The sequence below is a fragment of the Lagenorhynchus albirostris genome, chromosome 3 (genome assembly GCF_949774975.1).
Source record: "Lagenorhynchus albirostris chromosome 3, mLagAlb1.1, whole genome shotgun sequence".
NCBI classification, from domain to species: Eukaryota; Metazoa; Chordata; class Mammalia; order Artiodactyla; family Delphinidae; genus Lagenorhynchus; species Lagenorhynchus albirostris.
In genome coordinates this window covers 116787592-116805262 of record NC_083097.1, presented here as the reverse complement: position 1 = coordinate 116805262, position 17671 = coordinate 116787592, and the positions used below count along the sequence as shown (strand labels likewise).

Sequence of the window (17671 nt, the reverse complement as noted above, 5' to 3'; positions counted from 1 at the left end):
CGGCATGTGGGATCTTCCCGGACAAGGGATCAAACCTGTGTCCCCTGCATTGGCAGGCAGATTCTTAACCACTGTGCCACCAGGGAAGTCCCAACTATCTTTTAAAATGATTAACAATGAGAAAAGCATGCCTTTTATATTTATCTTAATTTATACTATTTCCAGTGCTTTTCATTTCTTTATAAGTTTCCATATGTTATCATACTCCTGCTGGAACAGCTACCTTTAAAATTTCTTATGTATGTTTGCTAGAATACATTCTCTCAGCTTTTGTTTGTTTGAATTTCTCCTTCATTTTTGAAGTATATGTTCACTGTGTATGTAATGCTGGTTAATAGCTTTTGTCTGTCAGTATTTTGAAAATGTCATTCCATTGTCTTCCTTGCATAGTTTGTGACAAGAAGTTTGATGTAACTCTTATCGTTGTTTCTCTTAATTCAGTATGTCATTTTCTGGCTGCCTTCAAGATTTTCTTTTTAGTTTTAGTTTTCTATAATTTGGTTATGTTACATCTAGTTTTGTTTTGTTGTATTTATTTTTGTCTGGGTTTCTCTGAGTGTCTTGGAAGTGTGATTTGGCTTCTTTTTTTCATTTGTTTTAGAAAATTCTTGTCCATTGTCTCTTCAGATGTTTCTCCATTTTTTTTCTTCTTGTTCTGGGTCTCTAATTACACATATGTTAGACAACTTAATATTGTCTCTTATGTCTTGCCTGCTGTATCCTGTTTTTGTTTGGTTTGTTTTATTCGTTTTTACACCTTTTTTTCTCTTTGTGTTTTAGTTTGATTAATTTTTATTAACCCATCTTCAGGTTTACTTCACCTTTGCCATGTATGTAATTAGGAACACTGTAAATGAAATTCTGTGCTTGAGATTTTCTAGACCATAACTAGGTTGAATTTTTAATTTTTAATTTTAAAAATTATTTTTATTTTTTTTTGGCTGAGCTGTGTGGCTTGCAGTATCTTAGTTCCCCAACCAGGGATTGAACTCATGCCATTGGCAGTGAAAGTGTGGAGTCCTAACCAGTGAACCCCCAGGGAATTCCCTTATAGGGTGAATTTGGACCAGAACCCATGAGGAAGTCACCTTATGGTTACAAATTCTTAGGGGACATTTTTGTTTTTTCATTTTACTTACTACCAAGGTATAGATAGACAAGTTTATTTTACCGTACTGAGAGACAAGTTGTTGTTGTTGTTGTTTTCACTCTTAGACTGAAGGTGGAACCCTTTAATTGAGGATTCTCTTAATAACATCATCACTTTGGATGGTGCCTAGGTTTTATCTCCTGTGTCTGTGCCAGTGTGGATACTGAAGGTCTCTAGGATTAAGCAGAATCTCTCTTGGTGAAAACCAATTTATTGCTTTCTTACCTTCCACAATTTCTGATTTCACTTCATTTTGGCCCCTGTAGAATCTTTTTTTTTTCTTCCAGTTTTATTGAGATGTAATTGACAAACAGCACTGTGTAAGTTTAAGGTGCACAGTATAATGATTTGACTTGCATACATTATAAAATGTTTGTCACATAAGTTTAGTGAACATGCATCATCTCGTATAGATACACAGTTAAAGAATAGAAAAAAATATTTTTTTCCTTGTGATGAGAAGTCTTAGGATTTACTCTACAGCTTCATATGTAACATACAGCAGTGGCAATTTTATTTACCATATTTTATATTACGTCCCTAGTACTTATTTGTCTCAGTGGAAGTTTGTACCTTTTGACTGCCTTTATCCAGTTCCCCTTCCCTCACCCCCTGCCTATGGTAACCACAAATCTGATCTCTTTTTCTGTGAGTTGGTTTGTGTGTTTGTGTTTGAAGTGTAATTGACCTACAATGCTATGTTACTTTCTGTTATATAGCATAGTGATTCAGTATTTTAGTACATTTCAAAATGTATAGAAGTGTATTTCAAAATGTATTTCAAAATGATCACCATGTAAGTCTAGTTACGATTTGTCACCATACAAAGATATTACATAGTTATTGAATATATCCCCCACACTGTACATTTTATACCCTTGACTCATTTATTTTGCAACTGGAAGTTTGTACCTCTTAATCTCCCTCACCTATTTCTTTCTTCTCCTTACCCCCCTCCACTCCGGCAACCACCTGTTTGCTCTCTGTATCTATAACTGTTTCATTTTTGCTGAGTTTGTTAATTTGTTTTTATTTATTTATTTTTTGTGGTACGCGGGCCTCTCACTGTTGTGGCCTCTCCCGTTGTGGAGCACAGGCTCCGGACGCACAGGCTCAGCGGCCATGGCTCACGGGCCCAGCTGCTCCGCGGCATGTGGGATCTTCCCGTACCGGGGCACGAACCCATGTCCCCTGCATCGGCAGGCGGACTCTCAACCACTGTGCCACCAGGGAAGCCCTGTTTTTAATTTTTAAATATACTTTTGGCTGCGTTGGGTCTTTGTTGCTGCTGGCAGGCTTTCTCTAGTTGCGGTGGATGGGGGCTACTCTTCATTGCAGTGCGTTGGCTTCTCTTTGTGGTGGCTTCTCTTGTTGTGGAGCATGGGCTCTAGAGCGCAGGCTCAGTAGTTGTGGCACATGGGCTTAGTTGCTACACGGCATGTGGGATCTTCCTGGACCAGGGATCAAACCCATGTCCCCTGCATTGGCAAGTGGATTCTTAACCACTGTGCCACCAGGGAAGTCCCTAATTTATTTTTTAGATTCCACATATAAGTGAAATTATAAAGTATTTGTCTTTCTTTGACTAATTTCACTTAGCATAACACCCTCTGGTTCCATTCATGTTGTCACATATGGGAAGATTTCATTCTTTTTAAAAAAACCGTTGAGTAATATTTCATCATCTATATGTATATGTGTGTGTGTATTTATATATGTATATACATCTTACATCTTCTTTATCCATTATCTATTGATGGTTACTTAGGTTGCTTCCATATCCTGGCTATTATAAATAATGGTGCAATGAACATACGGGTGAATATATCTTTTCTAATTTGTGTTTTCATTTTCTTTGGATAAATACCCAGGAGTGGAATTGCTGGATCATATGGTAGTTCTGTGGTAGCTCTATTTTTAATTTTTTTTTTTTTTGCCATATGCGGGCCTCTCACTGCTGTGGCCTCTCCCACCGCGGAGCACAGGCTCCGGATGCGCAGGCTCAGTGGCCATGGCCCACGGGCCCAGCCGCTCCGCAGCACGTGGGATCCTCCCGGACCGGGGCACGAACCCACGTCCCCTGTATCGGCAGGCGGACTCTCAACCACTGTGCCACTATTTTTAATTTTTTGAGGAACTTCTATACTGTTTTCCATAGTGGCTGCACCAATTTACATCCCCACGAACAGTACACGAGGGTTCCCTTTTCTCCACGTTGTGAAATCTTTAATTTGTGGTTGCTCAGCAAAATGTTAAAGAAAATTTTTTTTTTTTTTGCATTGCTCTGGATGTCTACTCTGCATAATGCCAATAATAGAAGTCTTACTCAACCTTTCACAATATGGATGTAGCATAAATTTTAATTGCTTCTTTACTAAGGGATTTAGGTTTTTGTTTGTTTTTGTTTTGCTAAAAAATTATGAAGTAAAAAATTTTTTTGCATGTTGATCTTTGTGCACACATGCAAGTAGTTTTCATCACCAGTGGAGTGAGGCAAAGGAGCAAGATATGATCATTTTTATCTAGCCTTTTGCGTGCTACTTAATTTGCAGATTCTTTACATGCCACTAGAATATGTTTTCATATTCTAAAAATTTCCCACCCAAACAAAATGCATTATCGTAAGCACATTGTTGTTTCTGAATAATCTATGTTCAGGTTACCATACTTTGGAAGTGTACCCAAAAACAGCATTGCCACTGATCCTAGATTGTGTTTTTGCAGGTGAACAACACTTTTTATATATGCTGAATCATTAGAAAATAGAAGTTATGTATCAGCCTGCAGGAGAGTTCAGAACACAGCTTCTGATGTTTCTCAAATAAAGAAAACCAAAAGCCATCATAAATTACGTTTTTCAGATGGCATAATTACAAATAAATGAGGAAATGAAACAGCAGGCTACATATCCTTGATAGTTTACAGTGCAGGGTCACATGGCATTGATTTCCAATGTAGAGGCCTTTTATCAATACAAAGCAGTGACTGTTGTAGATTATATGATGCTGAGTATTAATAAGCATGTTTTGTGCATATCTGTTATATGAAAATAATTTTTCATTTCATGCTTTAGTTTTCCTTTGTGGCATTCTGAACTGTGGAATCCTTTGTCTACCATTTGGCTTTCCATAAACTATCAGGCAGGATGTCTGTGAGAGTCTCTACTTTGAGAAGTAGTGTACATAATGCTTATTTATCATGTACCACTCGTAATTACATTATCATGATATATCCTTTATCTTCAAAATAACGTCTGAGAATTCATTGTCTTTTAACACTAGAAAAAGGTGTTTTCTAAAGACTTTTTCCAGAAATCCAAATGTTTCTGGGGCTCTTTTCAATCCTCATACAATGTATCTTTGGCATTTTAAAAATTGAGAACTAAATTTTCTGTAATTTTTTTTGGTTTAAATTTTGTCTATGTAATTATTCTTTGAGACAGACATTTGAATTTACTCCATACTCATCCTTGTTTAAAACTCTCATAGCTGAGATGTCCTCAGGCTTGTAGATTGGCCAGCTTTGATGACATCTCTCTGGCCTTTGAAGTTGGCACAGTTCAATATAGATACCTCAGGGGTGTGTGGCCATGGAAAAACATGTTTTTGTTGTTGAGTGTTCTTGCTTTCTAGTAATTTTATTTTCTGCTCAAGGGATTTAGTATCTGTTCAGATACTTTATTTTTAAAGACCACATAAGTAATGACTTGACCTCTAATCTTAGCTTTGAAAATTTCCCAGACACTAATAAAGATAATGTCTGATGACCTATTGTTTGAGAATACTATTCACTGGCCAGCAATCAGTGCTATTTAAAAATGTATATTTTACTCTGAAAATTATTTCCATGGCTGAAAGACTTTGTTAGTAAAATCATGCATGTAATGAGATGATGTTTAGTTTTTTGCTAAACTCTAAGTTATGTTCAAAGAGAAGAAACAATCTACTTAATTAATTGTATTTTTCGTTGTTGTTCTTTTTTGGAATCTGTTATAACCCAGTTGGACAGTCCTGAAAGAGATTTGAGTAATTGAGATTTTCCCTTTCTTCCAGTGGAAGGGAAATATTTCAATTTACTTGCTTTAGGCTATAAAATAGTTTGCTCTTCCTTTGCCCACAGCAAGAATTATGAACCTAAAGTCACAAAACAGATTCAGTATTAACTTTTTTTTTTTTTTTGTGGCATGCGGGCCTCTCACTTGTTGTGGCCTCTCTCGTTGCGGAGCACAGGCTCCGGATGCACAGGCTCAGTGGCCATGGCTCACGGGCCTAGCCGCTCCGTGGCATGTGGGATCTTCCCGGACCAGGGCACGAACCTGTGTCCCCTGCATCGGCAGGCGGACTCTCAACCACTGCGCCACCAGGGAAGCCCCTCAGTATTAACTTTTAAAGTTTCCCCATATTTCCACCCTCATCAACTGTAAATAATGTGCCTGAATGTAAAATGGAAAAAGTTGAAAATTTCCACTTGTGCATTTTGAGCTTTTCAGAGGTATTATACACTCTGGATATAATAATAAAAGATACTGGGCCTTATACAGCGCTTTTTGTGTGAGGAACTCATAAACACTAATGCATTGATCCTAACACAGTACTTGATTGTGACTTTAAAAGGTCATGAGTTACTGCTGTTACAAAAATTTTTTTTAAAGGTTGGAGGAGGAGCTGTAATTTACAAATATTGTTTGAAAGATATCTAGATAAAAGTTGATACAGGAAACTGAAAAATTAAAGTTACGGGGGATTTTTATTGTTTGTTAACTTTTCTTCTAGCCTACAGTAGATTTTTATCCCTTTATGTTTTTTTCTCCTTTTGTCTATGAATATACTTGAAGCCCGATTCCCTTCTTAAGACCAGAAGGCACAATTTACTTTTAAGCTTTTATTCCTTCTCAGCCAAGAAGGCTTCAACCTGTGGAGGTTTCCTGAGTTTGTCATAACATAGTAATACATTTTATTTGTTCTCAATTGGAGATCATCCTTCTAGTTTTCTTAGTTTAATATTTGTGGCATATAGTTGTTGATTTTGATGAACATAGTAGTCACGTGGCTTAATCTTCAACTTTTTTGTGCTTTGTAGGTTTATTCTTCAATCCAAGGAGGCAATTCATAATCAGCTGTTAGAGAAACAGAAGATAGCGGAAGAAAAAATTAAAGAATTGGAAGTAAGTAAGTTTTGACTGAATACTGATAGTCGTAGTCGACTTTTAGGAAAAAAGTAATTATCGTGTCATATTAAATGAAAATGTATGCCTGCCAAGGTCATGTCACATTGTTTTCATTTTTTCTAATTGTGCTAGAGCTATGAAGCAGTCTTTTTACAGCAGTGTGTAAGACCAGAAAAAAGACTAATCTCTTGAAACCTTAGGGAGTTTTGAAGAAGATAGGATATTGTTAACCTGAATGTATTTCTTCCATTGCCTTTAAGTGAACATGTCTATTCTTAAAAAATATAATAAAATAAAAGCACAGTGTATATTTAAACACCATATGTTGTGGTGGATGGGCATGAGAGTAGGTAATGATAATAGTAGTCAAAGGATCTAGTTATATGACTCTTTCACACATTGTAATTCTAGACAAGAACTGAGTAGTAAGCTATAACTAATTAACTATCCGAAGGGTAGTGCTCCAGTGAGGAAAACAATTTTTTTTTTTAAGCTAGGGAAAAAGATGATAGGTAAGAGTAATAATTTAGTAAATCTTTGGAAAATTGGAGTTTATTATTACCATTTCTTTATACATTAAAACCTCAGATGAAATAGTCTTCTTGGGCTTTGGTGAATGGTCTATCCTGTATATAGTAAAAGTTGGACAGGACAAAAAAACTGGTTATTATTTTTTGGGACCAAGATTTCCTGAGATGGGGGTGGATACAGTGACTTCATAGGTCACTTTATCTAATTTCTTTGAATACTATTTGAGGCAGTGGTTCAGAATCTGACTCAGCCCTCTGCTGAATTGGTGAGACACCCCATGTAGCCTTCAGGGGATTTCTCAGGGACACTGACTTGGCATGGCTGGGGCAAGCATGTTGTATCTTAGGTTACTTAGGGTTATTTTTGTTTGACTACCAATGAGAATTTAAACAAACTTGATAGTGGCTTTGTAGCTCAGAAAATGTATTGTAAAACAAAACAAATAAGCAAACAAAAAAAAAAAAAGAAGAAAACTTATCCTGTAGTAACCAGGTTGTTATTATATCCTATTTTGTCAGCCCAACTCTTCTAGATTGAGTTTTCCAAACAAAAGTATCTTAAAAAAACTGAACGAAAATATTTCATGTAGATTACCAAAAAAAGTGTGTTTTTGCACTTGTTGGTAAATATATCTAAAAATTGTCCTGATGAATAAGTAGCAAGATGCAAAGTAATGTGTAAATAATTCTTTTTATGGAAACAAACAAAAACCAAGATCTGTATATGAACATAGAAAATGATTTGTAGGTATATATATTAAATTAACACTGGTTACCCTAAAGAAATTAGATGGGACATGGGGATAAAATTGTTTTTTTCTTATAACCTCTGTGTTGGATAAATTGTAACAAGTATGTGTTAACCTTTTTTTTTTTACCATCGTTTTTGGAGTATAATTGCTTTACAATGGTGTGTTTCTGCTGTATAACAAAGTGAATCAGCTATACATATACATATATCCCCATATCTCCTCCCTCTTGCATCTCCCTGTGTTAACTTTTATAATTTAAAAAAATCATCAAGGTAAAATTGCCACAGATGATGAGTTTAGCATACTATTCATTTCTGATGAATATTAGGAAATTCATTTTCCAAAAGTTTCGTTTCACGGAGTCTCTCAAATACTGGTAAGAGTATCCTGATATCTGTCAGGTAGTAGAAATAGATTAGCTAGCTTGTTGGTATTTGAAATGCTAATTAACAGCTACAAAAAACTAGCAGAGTTAAACTATAGCCTCTACCCTACGAAGTTATTTTGTGTTTTTAATTTTTCATCTTATACACTATTTATATTATAAAAATGATGTAAGTATACTATAAAAAACAGTCAAAAACTAAAACATGATTAAACAAAAATAATGACTTTCTCCTCTTTCTGCATACTCTCAAAATGTCACTTTTATGGTTTGATGTGTATCATTACACTTTATAAAACTTTATTTTATAAACAAGTTCATACACACATATATACACTTTTTTTGAGTAAAGAGGGATTATGCTGTATATAATGTTTTTCATCATTTGACAATTTACCTTTCCATTTTAGTAATGTAAATCTAGTTTATATTGTTTCTTGTTTTCCATTTATCCTACCATAATAGTTTCCTTATTACCTCAACATTCAATTATTGCATGATCCCTGCCTCTGCATTTAGTGTTCTCTCCAATACTGCCCTAACCTGTATTTTTAATGGTATCACCCACTACACACACTCTTCTCTTCCCTGAAGCAATCCTATACTTTTTGACTGCCATACCTTTATAATTTTGTTACTTCAGCCTGAAATGTATACACATGTGCACAGACCCACATGTGCATGCATGCACACATACATTGTTAGTTGCAGTGTTCAGATTTTCTGTTTCTTACTGATTATTTTTCCTCCTTATTCAGTTAGTTATGAGAGAGTTGTGTCAGATCTCCCTCTGATGATAGTTATGAATTTCTCCTTAGTCTTTCAGTTTAGTGGGCAGTGGTATTTAGAAACTACTCTCTGGGTGCTGTAAATGCTCATTATTACTGTATGCATAGTTGAGATGATATGTTTCATTTTGCTTTATATGTTTAGGAATTTCTCAGCTCTTTTAAAGATAGCATTCCATTGACTTCTGGCTTCCATTGTTGCTGTTTAGAAGTTATCAGCCTAATTTTTGTTCCTTTGTCTTTTCTCTGTGGCTACTTTTAATATTGTTTTGTCATCTTTCATGCTTTGTAGTTTCTCTGGTATATGTTTAGGTGGGGATTTAGTCTTTTTGCTTTTTTTCTTAATCCTATCTGGGTTAAGTTGAGTTTTCTGAGTTTGAGGATTAGTGACTCATCAATTCTGGAAACTTCTTACTATCTCTGAATATTACTTCTTCACTGTTTTCTCTTTTAAATGGTATTTCCCTCTGGAATTTTTTTCTCACCTTTAAACCAGCTGTTTCCATCATCTGCAGTAGCATCTTAACTGGTTTTTCCACCTCCAACTTTCTCTGTTCTAATCCTTTTAACATATTGAAGCTAGAATGACCTTCTAAAATGTTAAATCTGTTGTATTGTTCCTCTGTGTAAACCCCATCATTGTTCTTAGGGTAACATTCAAGCTTTTTAACATACCTTCAAGGCTGTTTATGAAATGACTCCTGTTTCTTTCTCTCATGTCCCTCATATCCTCTTCCTTCTCTTACACTGTATGCTCCAGACATGCAGAAATAGTTTGTTTTTAGAACTTGCTATGTTTTCTTTGTTTCTACTAGGTCTTTGCAAAAGTAATTCTCTCCGCCTGGGAACTTCCTCCTTCTGCTCTTACCAGCTCTGTTAATCCTTAAGATCTTAGTTTAGGGCTACTTCTCCTGAGAAGCATTTTCTGATTCCTCAGTGTTAAATTAAGTGCTTTTCCCTTGTTCTGTCTAATTATTCTACTAGTTTCATAGCACAGTGTGAGGATTTGGGCATATAAACTATCATCAGTTGAAGTAATTACAAATATGGTTTCCTATTACTTGGGAAGCTTGATGCAGATTCAGAGCTCTAAATAGTTTTTCCCAAGGCCTTCCAGTTATTACTCTGCCTTTCAAATATACAGTCTCTTCTTCTGGGCCCTAGTATTTCTTGTCAGTCCAGCGTATTTCATCTTATTTAATTATCATTATCATTATTAGTTTCTACCCTCAGATACCTTAAATTAAATTGAGGAGGCATAATTTATACATAACTCTGCAGACAAAGGCCAGGCTGTTTAATTTAGCACATTTTCATCTCTGATGAAGTAAGCTTTTTGGTTTGGGTCCAAAGTTCTAGTTTTTGACCAGAGCTATTAACTCGGCCCCACTGTGTGTGCCTACCCACCCCCTACCAGCAGTCTATATAAATGACGCTATGGATCATTCTTTTCCATGACATAACATAGGTGCTAGTCTGATCGGAGAGCCCATCTTCATTAGTATTTTCTAGACTCGCTTTTATCCACCTCCATTCTCTTTTTTTTTTTTTTTTTTTTTGCGGTACACAGGCCTCTCACCGCTGTGGCCTCTCCCGTTGCGGAGCACAGGCTCCGGACGCGCAGGCCCAGCGGCCATGGCTCACGGGCCCAGCCGCTCCGCGGCATGTGGGATCCTCCCGGACCGGGGCACGAACCCGTGTCCCCTGCATCGGCAGGTGGACTCTCAACCACTGCGCCACCAGGGAACCCTCCACCTCCATTCTTACTGTTTATGTTTGCCCTCTCCAGATTTTTTTCCCCAGTCCTACTTAACCTAGAATTTGTTTAGCTTTTGATAACTGTAGTATGCTGTGTCTACATTGTCAACCAGCCTGGTGTCTCACTTGCTGGCCCTTTTCTTCTCATGGAGCAGAGGTGGGGTACTGTAATGCTGCTGTCATGTCCTCTTTCTTTTGGGCCATGTGGCGCATCATGCGGGGTCTTAGTTCCCCGACGAGGGATTGAACCTGCTCCTCCTGCAATGGAAGCATGGAGTCTTAGCCACTGGACCACCAGGGAAGTCTCTGCCCTCATGTCTTCTTTTTTTTTTTTTTGCGGTACGCGGGCCTCTCACTGCTGTGGCCTCTCCTGTTGCGGAGCACAGGCTCTGGACACGCAGGCCCAGCAGCCATGGCTCACAGGCCCAGCTGCTCTGCGGCATGTGGGATCTTCCCGGACCGGGGCACGAACCCGTGTCCCCTGCATCGGCAGGCGGGCTCTCAACCACTGCGCCACCAGGGAAGCCCCCTCATGTCTTCTTCATAGGGAGTTATATTACATACTAGAAGGGTAAAGACAAGTACCATCTTAACCTTGGGAAGATTGTCTTTTTCTTCTTAAAATTCCATATTTTACATTTTAATACCCCTATGTTGGGTTCTTCAGGCTGTAATCACTTTCCTGGGTTTGACTAGGAAGTGTTTTCATAACAGACTCATAATGTGATAGTGTTATATAGATTTTTATCTTGCCTTTATAGAGATGGTTGATCAGGTTCTGGGAGGGAATGTCACCATTTCTCTTAATGGCGATTAGCAGACCAATGATGGTAATCCGATTGAAGAGAAAAAATAAAATGCTTTAGTATGATAGAGTAACCATGTTATTTATGTCATTGAGGGAATTCTCTATTAAAAAAAATACTGATAATGAATAATTTTAAAGAAGATGGCTGAGTATATAATACGTAATACAGTATATGTTAGAAAATGCAAAATTGTACTTTTTAAAAATGACATGAGTATAATTGGGATTTGGAATTAGGACTTCATGAGTCTCATCTGTCTTTGTAAAAATAATTTTCTTTTTGAAATGTACAGCATTGCTACAAAAAGAAAGTATAGTATTTTTTAAGAAAATTCAACTTTAGGTAAAGTTGAGTTAAAACCTTATTGATAGATTGAAGAGATATGTATCTTCTAAAGAGTGAAAAATACATCCTATATTTTTGCTCACTTTTTTAGAGGTAAAAAGAAAATAATTACTTGTGGACTTCTTTTGCAGTTGCAAAAACTTAGATTCAGCATTCAGATGAGCTAGAGCTGAATTTTTGATGTCTTGCCTTTTGAATCTCAAGTATTTGGAATCCTTGAGATAAGCTTTCAGTGGTATATTTGAACACATTTTGACCACTATTCTCCTATGTTCTCTCTCATTGAATTACCGCTTCAGGCTCATCTGCCTTCAGTTTAAAATCCCCATTATATTTTAGGCACACGCAAATACTGGTTGACCACTTTCCTTCCCCTCTTTCTCTGACGTGGTTACCACCCCTTCCACCACCCTAGTTAGCTCAGCAATGACACAATAAAAATAAGAATAAGGAAACCAGGACATTCTGGCCTACATAATGCCACTTCTGACGCAGAATGTTACAATCCCAGGGTTGTGAAATAGCCCTCCAGCCCATGCTATAAGTAAAATCTAAGAAACTGTGAAAGTCCTGGCTCTTCCACAAAAATGGCTATTATGGTCAGGCAGTAGTTCCTGAAACAAGTAGGAAGACTAGTGGCAAGAAAACTGGATAGGAGGTGCCTGTGACACTCTGCAGTTGGCTGAGTTCTGAGACTCTGATGAGAAAATGTTTTGGAGTTTCCATGATTGAGGAGATTTTACTCTGCCTGATGAGGATCATTTTTCCGTAGCATGGGTAGGCACTGGTAGGCACTTGGATGGATGTCCAGTTTTTGCCCTAAGTACCTCACTTATGCGCTGGTACCTTTTTTTTTTTTTTTAAATTTATTTAGCTATTTTGGTTGCATTGGGTCTTCGTTGCTGCGCGCAGGGTTTCTCTGGTTGCGGCAAGTGGGGACTACTCTTTGTTGCAGTGCACGGGCTTCTCATTTTGGTGGCTTCTCCTGTTGCAGAGCACAGGCTCTAGGCGCGCGGGCTTCAGTAGTTGTGGCACGAGGGCTCAGTAGTTGTGGCTCACGGGCTCTAGAGCACAGGCTCAGTAGTTGTGGCGCATGGGCTCAGTTGCTCCACGGCATGTGGGATCTTCCCAGACCAGGGCTCACAGTGTCCCCTGCATTGGCAGGCGGATTCTTAACCACTGCACCACCAGGGAAGCCCTGGGCTAGTACCTTTGTGTGTATGATGGGACACCCTCTTTGGACGTGATGTCAGGTGGACACTACTGTATGATAAGCACTGATTCTTACTTGTGTTTTCAATGAAGAGAGAAGGGCAGGTGAGAGCAAAGCCAGTGGCAGAATTTTTTTTTTTTTTTTTTTTTGCAGTACACAGGCCTCTCACTGCTGTGGCCTCTCCCGTCACGGAGCATAGGCTCTGGACGCGCAGGCTCAGCGGCCGTGGCTCACAGGCCAAGCTACTCCGCGGCACGCGGGATCCTTCCAGACCGGGGCACGAACCTGCGTCCCCTGCATCAACAGGCGGACTCTCAACCACTGTGCCACCAGGGAAGCCCAAGAATGTTTTTTATATATTAAACAAGAGTTACACCCAATGGTTCATCTGCTTGCACAGCTCAAAGTTTAGAATCCATCAAAAAAAATTAGTCATTTATTTATTTTGTAGTGAAATATAGCATTTACAGAAATATGTATTAAAATACATGTAGTTTAATCAATAATTATAAAGCAAACACTTGTTACAATCATCCGAACCAAGAAATCAAAAATTGGCAGACCACCAGAGCACCGCCCCCTACCTTTCTTTCTCCCTTCTATTCCTGCCTGCTCTCCCCCTCCCTCAGGTAACCCTAACTTTTGGATAATTATTTCCTTTCATAAAAAATATAGTTTTACTACCTATGTGTATATCCCTCAAGACAGTTTTTGAACTTTATATGAACAAAATCCGTCTCCATATTTTTTGCTTTGCTTCGCTTCTTCCTCAACATTGTGTTTGTGAAGTACATTCATGTTGAGATTGTGATTTGTTCATTTTCATTGCTGTATGTATTCTATTATATAGTTGTACCACAATTTATCTTTCCAGACAGCTCATTTTTACCCTTAAGAAGTCAAGATGTTCTCATGGAGCATTTGCACAGTTTCTCTCTTAGCCTCTTGGCTGAGGAGAGCTATTTTTCAGAGACATCTCCTACTCCAACCCAGGAGAGTTTGAGTACTAGAGAGCAGTAAAGTATAAAATGTCTCTACTCTAAATATTAGCTTGGTGATTTCCCACCTTCAGTAGTAACTAGATAGCTAGGCACCTCTGAGTGTCTTAAAAATTTTTTTTTTAAAATAATTACAAGATTAGTAAATTAATCTCTTTCTATGTTGTTTTGATTTTGGGAGTCTTGGGTGAAGTTTCTCTTATTGTTTCATATGTTGGGATTTCACATATGAATACTTATCTCTTTATAGAGTTCATTTGTATTCTTAACATTTATAAAAAAGGATGTTTGTTTTAAAATAGTTTTTAGTTATTTAAGACTTGTCTAAAAGAGCCTGATGGTTGGAAGGCTAGAGTTATAGTGAACTATATATATTCTCCACATCCTGGTGTTTTAGGGCTTAATGTAGCTGTGTGATCCTCCTTTGTGACTTTCAGAGAAGAATGAATCTGAGTAAGTCCATATGTGCTCTTTTTCTGGTTGAGTATTCTTTATTGGTTATTATGAATATTATCAATATCTTGGTCAGTATATATGTGTTATGATTCAAGTGCTAATATTTGCCCAAATGTAAACTATCTATGATATATTTCATTTGATCAGTAGAAATATTTCAGGTCTGGTAAGAAGTTAGATGTAAACAGTCCAGATAGACTTGCCCTTTATAGACAGCCTTTCTTATTTGTCTGTGAAATGCATATTACAGATATTTTACACACACACTCCTTTGATTTGATCTGTTCACTGCTGTGTGTCTTCGTTTTGTGATTAAGATTTACAAAAGGATTTGCATTCCAGTTAGTCCAGAATTCAGCCTTTTGCATCTTGATTCAGTTATTTTCTTCTAGGATACACTCCGGGGGTGGCCTGATTCCCCTCCTTGGAACACTTGTCTATAACCACACCAGACTATCCCTTTGAATGCTTCAGAGGGTTGTTGACCTCATCCTTTGCTGCTGTATGCTTTATATGGTCTGTACTTTTCTTTGTCTGACCATAAATATTTGTCCTTAGCCTCCGCCCTCCCATGCCTGAGAGTTCCTCCATTCATTTTCAGGCTGCTTAGTGAATTATTTCTTTTGATGAGTTAGAATTTGAAATTTATTTCGTGTTATTGCATGCCTCCCTGCTCTTGTAACTAGATGGTAAGGTGAAGTTAATCAGTATACTTTTCTTTACCCTAGATTCTTACTCTGATCAGTCTTTATATGACAAGTCTCTTTTAATCTGAAGTAATAGATGCTGGCCAGAAGAAATGAGTTGTTCAATACTCAATGTGGAACAGGTCACACCTGTATTAATGAGCACACTGTAATTAATCAGCTCAAAAGAACAAAATCCAAGCTGATATTTGAACCATGAATGGAGATCTCAAAGTCTATTAGACTTATAGAAGAACATTCATTACCCTAAATTCCTAATTTAAATACTAAATTCCTAATTTAAATACCTTCTGTTGAGTTAGGAGTTCTGGATTCTAGCCCTTGCTGTACTCTAAGCCTCAGTGTCCTCATCTGTAAAACAAGAGGGTTGGATTAGAAGATATCTAGGGTCACTTCTATTAAGTTTATCATTATAACCTTGGTCTTTTTCTGAATTGCCACTTTAGGAGCAAAAATGTCCCCTTAAAATGAAAAGATGGAGGGAGGCAAACCAAAACAAAAAAACCCCAGTTTCCTTTCTGTTTAGATCATTACCTTAATTTATTAATTGTAATCCTATTTTTGCAGGTAAAATAAAACTAGTTGTCTGCCTACAGCTTTGCCAGCTAAAATGTAATACAAGGTGACAGCGTATTGTTTGATATCTTTGTAGTAGTTGCTTAAATAACTGAAATCACAGAGATGTTTGTGTGATGGCTTAAAGGTAGTTTGTATTAGGTATCACCTGTTTTAGAGATACTTTTGGATAGAGCTGTGTAATAGCTTATTAACTCCACATGCATAAAGTAACATACTCAGGGAGACATCATTTTATCATTTGTAGTGCTTTATCCTATAGTGTCATGTAAAATACATGATACTTAGTGGCAAAAAAATTCAGAAAATATTGAAAAATTATTAAATTCTTTGAGTGTACATGGACTTTTATTATAAGTGGTAAATGTTATAAAATGGGTTTTAATGAATTTTAGTTAATCTGCTGGTGCAGATAGTTATACTGCTTAGGACTTTACCATTTTTATTTTACAATTGTATTCATTTTTCAAAGAATTTTTACTACATTATTTCATTTAAAAATAGTGTCTATGGTTGATGCTGTCTTGCTACTTATGATTTTCTCCCACCTCACTTTGTCTTGTTTTGAAACAAATCTCTCACCTGCCACCAGTATAATAAAAATATATGAATTCCATCACTATTCATGAGGCCATTCTTTTGGGTACATAATTATCTTGTGCTGGAATTTTTCCAAAATGGACACACATGCATTGTAGTCCTAACTTTTGTGTAAAACAATTTAGTTCATTTTATTATGCTTTTGTTTTTAAGAAAACACATGAGGGTGGAACAATACTCCAGGTCAGGAAGCATTATCAGTTTCCACTGATGTTTTATATGTGCTGTGTTTTTATATGAGACTCTAAAAGCTCAAACTCTGTGATGCTATAAAGACATGGAAAATGATTCTTTCTTAGGGTTGGAGGAAGTGATGACTAGTGTTTTTTTGCTGGTAGTATCTGATAATCCCCCCTCCCTTTAGCTATTCTAGGCATGTTTAGTTGTCAGGCGTTGTCGGACTAAATTGCTAAAAATAACAAATAAGGGGGAGACTGTTCTAAGGCCAGCTCTTGCCACTGTCTGTAATCTGTTTAATTTAGTTCCTAAGGAGAAAGGGCAAAAGGAACATGGTGCCATTCTAATTGAATGGGTTTTTTGTTTAAAGTGCTGACAAGTACATTGTTTGAGCTCTCTCTTTTCCCAAACCCCATAGGGCTCATGTACCCACATCCACTTATAGTGGAGAGCCAGAGCTGGGGGTCTCAAGAGCATCCTCTAATCAGTGGTTGTACTAGAGATTAACTAGGTGATTGTGGTCTTTTGCTCGAATTTAATGTGGCTTTTGACAGTGGAAATGTGCAGTTAGTTTGTGAGAGAGGGTGAGACAGAGAAGATGGTAGTTAAAATGGAGGAGTTATTGTGAGAATAAAGACATTTATTTAGTGCTCTAAATAACTAACTAACTCAGTGTTCCCAGAGAGTCAGGTTGTTTGATAAAATTAACCACACATGTGACTTCAGTATACCTGCACGTAATTTTAACCCCCATTACCAGCATAAACCTCTATGTGGATTTGGCTCTTGACTTCCCTGCACCTTAACTTCTTCCTAATAATAGAAATAACTTTCTGTAAAATGGAGATAGCAGTCTAGTACTTGTTCGTAAAGCTGTTGAAGATCACTGAAGGGATGATTTAAATATGCTTCCTATCCTCTGCTATGTATTTACCAGCGATGGAGTGTGTGAGAACTGGGAGCCAATTTTCAGTTATATTTCTGGTGTTCTACATTCTGTGTCAACTCACCTGAAGGTTTACTGATTTTTATATTCTGAAGTTGCTTATTGATTTTTGTGTCTGTAAGTCCTATCCAAAAATCCCTTTATGTAATTCTTTTGGTGTTGTTTTTTTGTTTTTTTTTTTTTTCGTCTGAGCCTGGCCACTTTAGCACCAAAGGAAAAAATGGATTGCTTTTATTAGAGATTCTTGGTAAGGAGTATCTTGGGAAAGCCTATATTAATGAAGATCCTGGTATTTACCTAAAGCTTTGGAAATT

The 17671-nt window shown here is 37.2% G+C and overlaps 1 protein-coding gene across 1 annotated transcript in view; it reads left to right on the top strand.

Moving 5' to 3' along the window:
• PFDN1 (prefoldin subunit 1) overlaps positions 1-17671 on the top strand; it is a 60220-nt gene that overhangs the window by 22023 nt on the left and 20526 nt on the right. Inside the window, exon 3 of the mRNA XM_060143736.1 lies at positions 6230-6314. Within this exon, the coding sequence (XP_059999719.1) occupies positions 6230-6314 (85 nt within the window). The remainder of the gene's footprint in view (positions 1-6229; positions 6315-17671) is intronic.